Here is a 12,162-nt window from a genome sequence, read left to right on the forward strand (position 1 = left end):
CGCGGAGAATTCATAGCTATCTCCACCGCAGATAATAAGGAGCGTAGTAGGAAACGGGCCGAACTTACACAAAGGGTGGCGGAGTTGGAGCAGATGCACCAACGCACCGGGGCCGCTAGGACTTGGCGCCAGCTCTGTACGGAACGGAAGCAGCTGGCGGCGCTGGATCAGGACAGGGCCGAATGCGCGGCCCTCCGTCTCCGCCACTCTTACTATACCGGAGGTGACAAGTGTGGCCGGCTTCTGGCGCACAAACTCCGGGAGGTGAGGCAAGCTCACTTCGGACGATAGCGCTATCGCAGAGACCTTCCGAGAGTTTTATGCTAGGCTGTACTCTGGGGACTTCCTTGATATGTTGCATAGCCTTGATTATTTAGAAGCGGCTCAGATTCCTGCTCTGATTGCGGATCAGGCCGCCCACCTTGACAGAGATCTTGGGCTGGAGGAGGTTGTTGCGGCTATCTCCAGCCTCCGCCTTGGCAAATCGCCTGGCCTGGATGGCTACTCCACGGCCTTCTACAATGCTTTTTGCAATCAGGTAGTAGATCTGCTGCGCGATCTTTTTAATACATTCGCACAGACTGGAAGAAATGCTGGAGGCCTCGGTCATCGTTATATTGAAGCCCGGTAAAGAAGTCACAAGTTGCGGCGCATATAGACCGATCTCCTTGTTAAACATTGATATTAAATTATACACTAGAATCCTGGTGACACGGCTTGACTCAACTGGTGGAGCCAGACCAAGCAGGCTTTATCTCGCAACGGCAAACCAGTGACAGCACGAAGAGGATCCTCCATCTTATTGAAAAAGCGTACCGCACGCAGGGGGAGTATATGCTATTGGCGATTGACGCTGACAAAGCCTTTGACAGGGTTCACTGGACTTATTTAGAGCAAGTCCTGCACCGGTTTGGCTTTGGGAAAAAGCTGCGCTCCCGCATATTGAATTGTGATCACCTGCCCCAGGCAACGGTCCGGGTAAATGGCCAGACGTCCTCCCGTTTCCCCATTAGGAGGGGCACCCGGTAGGGGTGTCCCCTCTCTCCTATCCTATTCGCGCTCTACATGGAGCCTCTGGCGCGGAGAATTAGACAACATCCTCTTATCGCAGGGATCAGATTCGGGGGAGATATACACACGATCAGCTTGTATGCGGACGACATTTTGCTTTCCCTCACAGACCCCGTTCAGTCGCTGCGGGCCCTTTTCATTGAGCTCCATTACTTTGCAATAGCCTCGGGCTTCTGGATTAACATGGACAAATCGACCGCCTTAAACATCTCCCTGTCAACGACCACATTAGCCCGAGTAATGGAAGAGCATCCTCTCCAGTGGTCCGCCACTACGGTCCCCTACCTGGGGATGCAGTTGGGCCCTCCGATCCCAGCCACCATAACGGCCAACGTTGATAGGCTCCGAGCCCATATCCGCAGGGAATTAGGCAGATGGATACACTATCCCTTCTCTTGGTTAGGCAGAATCGTGGCTGTCAAGATGACTATACTCCCCCAGATCCTTTATATCTTCCAAATTCTTCCCCTGCGCCCTCCCGCAGGTTGGATTCAACAAACCCAGTCAGATCTGGCACACTTTATATGGCAGGGGCGCAGGCCTCGGTTTAAGCACGAGATTGCGGTCCTTCCCCCGGAACAGGGAGGGGTAGGTATACCGTCGTTGCAGCTCTACTTCTATGCGGCACAGCTCCGCTATCTAGTTGAGTGGAGCCGTTTAGAATCCGAAAAAAACACTGGTTATTTCAGGACCAGGCGGTTGCGGCGATGCCCCTGCAGGGTATTCCTGTTCTTCGGAAGCAGCATAGGCCGGTCAACCTTTACGCCTCTTATATTACAAGCACTATATTGGAGGCTTGGGACCGCACTGCTACCTCGCATGGGCTAACCACATTTCCCTCCCCCATGACCCCATTGTTTGACAATCCAGACTTCACCCCTGGGTTGGATTCTAGGGCATTTACAAGTTGGCGCCTTACCTCTTGCCGGTCCCTGGGGCATCTGTTTGATCTAGAGGGCATACTCTCCTTTCCGCAGGTCAGAACACACCATGGCGTTTCAGAGACTGATAGGCTGCAATATTTACAACTCAGACACTGGGCACTTCAGCCACAAATCAAGCCCGGGGCGCAGCGCTTCTTAGCCCCATATGAGAAATGGTTGATTACTCGGTCTTCTGATAAAAAACTCATCTCTGATCTCTATAAACACTTGCTTGTAGCTACTACCCTCACCTATAACACCGGACGGGCACGATGGGAGCGGGAGTTGGGGAGGACTCTATTTCACAAAGAGTGGGACAGCATATACTATAGAGCCCGGCACTCGGCGCACCATGCAGGACTAACAGACACTGACCAAGGTTGCCACCTATTGGTACCATACACCGGAACGACTCCATCGCTTTGACTCTCGCGTTCGTGATAGGTGCTGGAGGGGTTGTGGGGAGGTGGGCACCTTGGAGCATATTTTGTGGAGCTGTGACCGCATCCAAACCTACTGGGCAACAATTTTAAATGACGTAGATGCTCACCTAGATACGCAGCTTCCTCGCTTTCCAGCCTATGTCCTCCTTGGCCTAGCCAATCCGCTAACATATCCCCTGAAATCCCGGAGAGGCCGCCTCATTGCCATTGCCCTAGGGGCAGCCACCCAGAATATAGTAGCACATTGGCGCTCCCCCCAGGCTCTTCCGCACTCGGGCTGGCTACAGCGGCTGTGGACGGTCTTGGGCATGGAGAAGTTGTCCCTTACCGGCAAGGGGGATGAATTCCCGGAGCAGTGGCGGCCCTTTCTAACTCTGCTCACAACGGAGTTTCGGGAGCTAACGTGCCCTCAGTACCTCAGGCTCCTCCGCCTTGCAGATACTCAACTTCCTGCGAAACGCAAGCCCCAAAGGCCACGATGACCAGCGCGCATTGGGTGCCGTCCCCTTTTTGTTTCTATTTATGGTATGTGGACAAGTGGGGGGGAGGGCGGGGTGGGTGTTTGCGGGGAGTTTTTGACATTTGGGTTTTGCTTTGGTTACTGAGGGTTTTTGTTGTTGACTCGCTCCTTGCATCTTACTTAGTAATGCTACCATAGCTGACACTAGTTGTCTGTATTGCGTTCTCTCAGGAGCATGAGATCCTGTTGTTTGTTTTCTGTCCTTTAAAAATCAATAAAACAGATTTAAACCATAAAACAATATAGCAAAATGGTCTGATTAAATTTAAATTGGTGTCTTTTGAAATGAAACTTGGTACAGAAAATACAAAATCAAAGGTGTGGCTTCAGATTGTGAGGCACCGTAGATATATTTGTTGCACCCAAGGACTTTGCTCTACTAACTCAGGGAGAGGGCGTCCGATTCATCCCCTGTTCATTAATTAGGAGCACCAGAAAGAAAGCCTGGACTCGCATAAAGTTCTAAGCCAGCCAAAATATCTGAGAATTGAGCAGCCCATACTAAGAATGATGAATAACTATAAATACAACCATGTACTTGACGAAACTTACTAGTCACAAATTCTGGTGATTTGATGTGAGCTAAATTTATAAAAGTGCTACAAAAGGTATGCCGCTCGGCAATGTACTGGTTGTAAAAGATGCCAAAAGAAATAGCTCTCCGCACAAGGTAAAAAGCCACATCTTTAAGGCTTCAGACACGGGAGGTGATGAAGAGCATTCCAGAGCCTTTCCCCCGTGACCGAGGAAGCTCTGCCTCCCCATCTCTTCTTCCGAACTCTGGGTACAATGACCCATTTATGATGTGCTGAGCACAGATTTCTCATGGGGGAATACCACTGAAACCTGGCAATGATTCCATCCTGACAAACATGGTGAAGGGTCTTATGCACAATACAAAGTGCCTTGAACATAATGCTCTTTTTGTGACGAAGCCAGTCCACGTCATTTAATCCTTTGGACACCAACTGACATTTAGGGATATCAGGGTAAGTCTTGCCACCACATTCTGCACCAGTTGCAGCTTTGCTTGGGTTATCTTGTTGGTCTCCAAGAAAAGCCATTGCAATAAACAGCCCTTGGAGAGATGGGGGCTAATTGTCTATGTGCCGGGAAGGTAATAAATGGAAAGGTTTTCCTCAGCACTCTGCTGATCCAAAAGCAGGTTGTTGCTGTCCGATTTACCTGCCGTCCTGTGACTATTCGCTATTCAAGATGACACCATTCTTTGCAGTATCTGTTGGAATAGGGAGAGACCCTGATGTATCTGTGCTAGGGCTTAATTACTATACAAGTAATCAAAATATATTCCTATCCCAAGGCAGAACCTCTCCTCCATCACCGATAGCCATCCAAGTTAAATTTCTATGATGCATAGCTTCATCAAAGGGAAGGCAAGAGCAGTTTGTAAGGCGGCAATCAGTCACAGTAGAATTATGAAGCTCATTGTCTACGAAATTATAAACCTCAATGGCATGACGTTCCATTGATCATGTGTGCACTTGCAGGGAGTAAGCAGTGAGGGCAACATGGGTAGGAATATCAGCTGGACAATGCTTGTGTTCAGACTTTGGACTGCAAGAAAGTGCAAATTCACGAGAAGAAGCGGTCGCAGGAGAGAGATGGAGACTTATTGAATAAGTGCCAGTGATGAATGTTCAAGATTGCCTTAGGATTTTATCTTCATGATGGTACTAGCCATTGAGATTAGTGCCCTGATCATAGGAGAACTGGAGGAGCTTAGTTTGTAGATATGCAGTATGGCAGCATTCTGCACTCCTGATTGCACCGTAGTGCCAGCTCTGGGGCAACTGTGGGCGATAAGTTATGTGTGGAATGCAGTCAAGCCCTGGGTTCGCGTCTCTGCCCAGTCTTTCTGGGGCACTGGTTCCTTCCTAACCATGTTTCCATTATGCATTTTGGCTGCATCCTGGTGAAGGGTATTCTACCCAAGCATCCTCTGTTGGTGAGGACCAATGATACTGAGACTATGTAGTAATCACTCCAAATCTGCACCTCACTTGCCCACATGAGCCATCTTCAGTGTAATACTCAAAATGCCCTTTTGTTATTGCCAGGTTTTCCATCCTTTTGCATTCTGCATTCTATGCAATACACTAGCTGTCCTCAAGCCCACACTTCGTTCCCAAATTCAGCCTGCTTTGTATGCACCCAAGCTTTGTGTGTTTTAGCTCATCTTGCATTGTGCGCTGCCTGACATTGTGCCCTCTCTGTCTTTTAAATGCCCTCCCTGATCTGTATTCCTGCTATACCTAAACCAGCCTGCACTTCCCATATTCCTTTATTGTACCAAACCAAACCGGTGGTTTATGCTTCTGTGCTGTGTGTTTTCAGACCCCATCGGCCCTCCATTTCATGCATTCGCATGGATTTAAGGGTAGTGCTGCAACGCCTTGTTTTTGTTTTCTGCATGCTTTGATTTACCAGAGAAGTATGTTTAAATGAAGCTTAAAAATTGATACATTCTATCTGAGCAGAACTGTGAGAGTAGTTTCTCCATCTACTTCTTTTTTGTAAACTGTATTGGGAGATTTGCAAAGACATTTTCTATTTCATTAAAATGCATGTGCACCAGCATTTTACACAAGTCCTTAAACCATTTAGCTGCAATCAACTCATAGCATAGAATATGTCGCAACAGGTTTTGGAATCAGTTGTGACCACACACTGGAGCTGCTAATGGAACAATGGCGTTTTTACGAAACTGTGCCTTACTATATTTACGGTTTAATTATAGGAGTGGTCTGCTGATCTCAATCGTACTCTTAGTAGGAGGGAGAAGAAGAAGCCTGCGGACGGGGTCACCCTCACCGGCATCAACCAGACAGGGGAGCAAGTATCACAAAACAAGCACAGCAGGTAAGCCAGGCCACCTTTGTTTATGATAGTAAACTCGTAGTGTTTTTCATTACCTTTGGCAGCTAGGCAGTGCACATTTATATTAAATCTACTTTGTTAGGTTGCACAGAAAGCTATGAAAAAGCGCTTATTCAAGCATTTGACTGGGAATAAAACTACTGTTTAAATGCACCACTCGATTAATTCAATTTATTTTTAGACTTTATTTTAGAAACAGGTCTTGCAGACGTGTTCAAGTGGTTATAGGCATGCAACATTTATTCTGAAGCTACATTTATTAAAATATACTATTTATATATTTTCATGAACTCAGTCTTAGTATTTCAGCCTATCAACAAGTGATGGAACAATATTGCAATTTATTTATACCATGAATTTAGGACGGACATACAAGTATGGGTTTAGTTGATCCTTCGCAGTGGACGCTACAGCAGTATCAGACCTATTTCCTATTCCCATGTGATAACACTAAGGGGCCGATTCCGATGTCGTTCGGAAAGCATTCCTACCGAATCGGTTCCAGAATACTTTCTGTACTACTCGGATCGGGGGAGTCCAACCGAGTGATTTGGATGTATCTGGATGCTTCTGGATACGATTTGGCCAGACTCCCATTGAGCTCAATGGGAGCCTGTGGTCCATACGAGAACTGGGTGTTAGTTTTAGGGTTCAATATATTTTATTCAGTCTTAATTGAATAATAAAGCAGTGATCCACCTCTCTACCTTGGCTGTTGCTCAACCCTCCCCACAAGCCACCCTCCTATGTCAGCCTAACTCACAGCTAACCTCATGGTGGTAAGGATCTAACAAGCCAGCTCCAGACAAAAATCCCTTCTCCCTCATGAGAGCCACACAACTCGCACCACCCTTGATTCCCCCAGCTGTCTAGATTTAAGAAATGTCTGTTTGCTATGTTTCCCTGCTGGCTGACTGAGCTAGGGCCCAAAATCCATACCCACCCAGTTGCAAAAACAGGGTCTTTTGTTTCTAAAGTATATGAGACTCCTTCCCACTCCTAGTAAGTATCCAGTAGTACTGCCATCAAGAGCTCCAACAGGAATGACCTTGATAATTCACCCTCCTGGAGCAGTAATCCATCACCTTGTCAGCTCATTGGAGTCCCTTTCAACGTTCAGGATTATTCATAAAAGCTTCATTGATACTATATAACCTGGCACTTTATTAAAACTTGAAGTAAACAAAGACCTTATTCCACAAAACACATTAGGCTGTTTCAAGGAACTTTGTCCTGGTTTGAAGGAGCAAATTAAAAGAAAATTCTTCTAGAAAAAATATAAGCCTAAATTTACACTTTTTGCGTACCCACCACAAACCAGCATTGGCAAAACCAATAGGTCTACGTTGGCCTCCAGAAAGTTGGTGCTGTCAATGCTCATTTTGAGATGGTTTTCGCAAACTGTATTGTAGGGTAAACTGCTTGGCACCTCAATCAAACACAAATCACAGCCCCCGGCACAGGGAGCTAATTTGTATGTGTGCTCCTTGTGAAAGGGAAAAATATTGACACAGTGAAGGTGGCTCATCCATCATCCCATGGTGTGGTGAGTGAAAGAAAAATGTGAATGACACAATAATAGACCAATGGATGAAAACAGTTGACTGGAATACATATATCTTTAGTAACATTGTAATGTCTTTGTTAACTCCAGTCATACGGAGAAGTATTTCATGAAAGTGGCCCGATACAGTTGTGCACATTTATAATGCAACATTTGACTGTTGTAGCGGAGTAGGGATGACTCACAGTTTAAAACTCTAACACTGATTGCAGACTGAGATATGGAACGATACCACTGCGCAGGTGGGAGAACCACAGTCTGCGATGTTGGATGAAATAACACCGATGGTGCACCATGACTGCCTTCCACTGGAGCAACCCTTCGTAAGACAATGAACCAGTTCCGGGCTTTAGTTTTCTAGATGACTTCGTTTTACATTTCACGTTAGGATGTTAAAGGGCCCTGAAGTCCAAGCATGCAAGGCCAGGCGTGGATTAATCGGTCGCATTCACGGCTAATCTTACTAAAGAGGTGCACTTGTGATAGCAAACTAGTTGCCAAAGCTTACTTTGCATACATGCCAGTCCTACGAGATTCAGATGTCCACTTCCACAATGGGTGAATGAAAAGCCTCGGGTTACGCCCACATCGCCTCTAATGTTTTCACAAATGTCAGACTGTGCATGCACAGGACATGGTTTAGGGGATATCACAAAGAAGCTATACGAACGACAAGAGCTGTGCACTGAATAAATGCAGACCTCGGGTTTCTGAGGTCCCTCTTACCCAGTCCAGCTTTTGTATTATGTGAGCTGACCTGTTTTTTTCTATTATAGCAAGGACTACAAGTCCCAGAGTGCAAAGCAAAACCCTGAACTGAGTTTACTACTCTCGCACAGAGCTAGAAAACATGAAATATCTGCAAACACTATAACATTCACCAAAAGACCACGACATACTCACAGTTCAACAATCCGATGATGAGAAGGCACCGAGCAGCACGACTGGGCCAGGCCTCTGGAAGGCTGCCGTAGCGGGTCACAACTGTCAGTTAACTCTGCGAGTTCTAAACTGCAGTTCTTGCCAACACCAGCAGTCGGTCCTTAGCCCAAGCACTAAACGCAACAGGGTCTCCTCCATTCACTCCCACGGATCCGCGTCTTCACTTACCCGCAGCAGCCATTTAAAAAATCAGGAGGGTTGAAGCAGTGGATTGGACAGCCTGCCATGAAAGCATAAGAGATAATGAAAGCGGACTTCTGATTGGAAGCTTTTGAAACGATATACTCTGACTTACCTTCACGATTGGAAGATGAGCAGGGTCACCTGCATCCTTAACCCGCCCCCGTGATACCGCTGATTGGAGGAATTCCTTTTGAATCTAACTCTGTCTTTTCAATGGGTTAACCGCGTGTCCCCGGGGCTTGCTCTACAATGCTGCATTTGTGTGTGCGGCTTAAGAACGAGTCTGCCGTCGGCTACCTGCTTGAATATTTACATTGAAATTGACCATGAAATTTCAAGAAAAATGTATATAGATATTACAGAATTAAATGGAGAATTACAAATATCTAAACATATTGTGACAGGTCATATTGCTTGTTTAATTTAAAAGATCAAATCACATGAGCATACGTAAATGTCCAGTTGTATTGCCCAGCTGTCTTGCGCTAGCATACCACTATAATATAATATATAAAATGTGGATTATTCAACAACAAAAGTGCAAATTCAGTGAACCTGATAGATAAACAGTGAATCGTTTTATAAATTTATTTCACCAAAGTGTAGCTTTTCATTTACACAATTATTTTAAACAAAGGCTCGACCGCAGGAATAACTACTTTGTCGCTGCATTGCATAAATACAATAATCTAGTTGTTGTAACAGCAATTACACAGGTAAGCAGTTTCATAGGTTCACATAGGCAAGGGCATGCAAACAGCATAAAAAATCAAGCATGTCCATTAGGATGTTGTTTGCTTGGACTGTCGGGGCTAGCACTCAGAGTTGGCCTCTCAGGTCACAACATCTGAATCCGCGAGGCCCTGCATTCTTAAAGGGACCCGCTGTCCCCAACTGCTGCACAATATATCCCTTCCTCATATAATGACACAAACCTTGGGAAACCTAATAAAAATCATTTTTTTATTAGTGACATTGCTTCTTCATTGGTTGTTTTGATGGATGGATGGGTTATTGGGGCAATAATTCAAATGAGGGATGATAATTAGATAGATACGCGAATGTATGGATGAATGAGTGGGTGGATAGAAGTGGATGAACCGTGTGTTACCTTGCTTTGCAATTTACCGGCAATGTTAACGCTGGTTATGTTTATCCATGGAGTCTCCGGATATATCGGTCGGGGCGGGAGCTGCGAGGATGCACTGTTTGTGTGTGTGTGTGTGTGTGTGTCTGAAAGAAATGAGTTGGTCAGGGGTTTAAGACCTCATCATATGCGAGGGCGGATAACATTGCTGCTGAAAATACGCATACAATGCTGCTTAAAATTTCGAATGACAAAGTAGCACAGTGGGTGTCAGTGTTTTAGGCTGATATTTCTGTGTAACCTCCCGGTCACAAGTTGCTTTTCGGATTTATAGGTTACTGTGTTATGCGTCCGCTGCAAAAAAAAAAATATTACCAACAGTATAAATGTTTGGTGGGCCAACTGAAACTTTTGTTCTTATGAGGTCAACAAAATGACAACAATTATTATTTGTCAAACATAATTCACTCTGTAGTGTGTACTAGATAAACAGCTAGGATTAACATCATTATACACCCTTGCATACGCTTAGTACAGTATATTAAATATCAAATGAATTGCATATCCATTACATTTTGTCTTAGTAAAAAGAAATCAGAGCTTTTTCTCAGTGTTCTCCTGATAGCATCACTCGTACTTTCTTTATAACATGCTCTTTACTGTTCACATAGCGTAAAACACTGAGATCCATTGATATGGATCGATTTCCTTGCCAACCTATGCTTCTTTGTTTTTCTCTAATGGCTTGCTCATTGAGGTCCAGAGATGCAGAAACGTGACACTGGTTTCAGGAGTTATTTCTGGAGCCAAATCTTGACAAAAGGCGTGACTGATTGCCCTTCAGGAGTGAGGGCCTTTGGGCCTGCAGCCCTGGTTCTCTACTTTAAACAAGCATTGGCCGCGCGGCCGTGAAAGTGACACGCCGGCGAAAGTGAAAGTGATCGCGATGCACTTAATGACCCGTGACGGAGGAAAGACAGATGGCGGCTGCGCGCGTGCATGAGTAACCGCAAGCTTGAGGCCAGCAAAAGCCTGTGGTAGCACTTTCAAAAACCACTTACTAAATGTCTCGCAGAGCAGCGCATGCTCTGGCTCAGGCGAGACCTAAAAAGTTGAACCAGAAAATGAACAGAATCAAAAGTGTACGATTCTGAAAACAAAATAACATAACGTTACCCACTGTGTTTCCTTGAACCTTCTGAAAATGTTTTGCTGAAGGTAAATCCTGCTGAAAGAGAATGGGCAGTGTCTAGACTACCTGGATTCTTTTCTCCTGAGGTAGACCAACCTGTTCCACGTCCTTTCTGAACAGGTACCAGTATAAACCAGGTTTTGAGAAAGATTCAGGACAGACTTGTAGTTCTGGAGAAATCTACTTTTTTCAGAGTGAGCTCCACTTCCTGAACCCTTTTGATAAGATTCTCCCTGGAATGAGAAACAGTTAAAGGACTGCCAAGATAGGGCTGAATTTTAATTTTCTTTGTAGAAACTCTTGGGCTGAAAGCCTTTCCCAAGGAATCATATGACATTTCCCATGAAACCTCGCAAATGCAAATCTCAGAACTTTTTGGTAATCCTCCTTGATGGGAACATGTAAATAGGCATCTTGTAGATACACCGAAGCCAGAAAGTCTTTGTTCAAAACCAAGGGAAACACGTGCCGTTGGGAGTTCATCTTGAAGTGAATAGTTTTTAGAAAAATGTTCTATTCGCTCCCTTAACATGAAACCTAGGGAATGCCATCCTGGCCCCATTCTAGCTCTGGGACTGGAATTATTGCATTTTGTTTGGCTTAGACTCAATACATTCTCAAACCGTGCTTGTCTTTTAGTCAGATGTCTTGGGAGAGAAGTCGCCAAATAGTGATGTTTTGGAGGGATTTGACAGAAATTCTAAGGCATGGCCCATCGACACAGCTGGGTTCAGCCAATTGCCTTGACACCCTCCGGGTCTACTTTTCAGGAATGTGCTGGTTTGCTAGGCTTCCATAGGTGCCAGCTGAGCTAGGGTTCTAAATCCACAGCTACACATGTAAAAAAAAAAATATATATATGTGGATTCTGCTGAAGTATGATGTCTCTAGGTTGCATGTTTTGTTGCAGGCGCTAGGCCCAGCCACTAAGTGTGGTACAGTTTTTATTGAGAGACTTGTGAAAACACAGAATAGTAGAACATTTGTTATCACCAGTTGGATTTCTTTGCATTTCAGGCTTCCAAATATAGGTCAGTGTGCAAAGAAGAAGAAACTTTGCAAAATGCTGTCTGAATCAGATGAGTAACCCCAAATTCAGAGATGAACAATGATCACTGTTCCTAAACTCAGTATCTTGCGTACATTACAGAAAGACATAAGTTTCCTTCATACTTATTTTTCATTCTTTATATTTTACATTATGAATTGCTGTATAGGCGGTACGCAATAAAAATCATATGAAGAAGCAGCTCAATTTTTTTGTCTGAGTATCGCATGTTTTTGATGAATCTCCAAACCTATAAATCGCTATGACCAGAAGGATCTGTCAGACGTTACA

General features: G+C 45.0%; 1 protein-coding gene across 10 annotated transcripts in view; it reads left to right on the forward strand.

Annotated features, from left to right (window-relative positions):
• The window catches only part of PACSIN2 (protein kinase C and casein kinase substrate in neurons 2), a 595,050-nt gene that overhangs the window by 540,083 nt on the left and 42,805 nt on the right, over positions 1-12,162 (forward strand). For all 10 annotated transcript variants that reach the window (XM_085652484.1, XM_085652485.1, XM_085652482.1 and 7 more), the window contains one exon: positions 5,716-5,837. In XM_085652484.1, the coding sequence (XP_085508610.1) occupies positions 5,716-5,837 (122 nt within the window). The remainder of the gene's footprint in view (positions 1-5,715; positions 5,838-12,162) is intronic.

This window comes from Triturus cristatus, chromosome 4_1 (genome assembly GCF_964204655.1).
Source record: "Triturus cristatus chromosome 4_1, aTriCri1.1, whole genome shotgun sequence".
NCBI classification, from domain to species: Eukaryota; Metazoa; Chordata; class Amphibia; order Caudata; family Salamandridae; genus Triturus; species Triturus cristatus.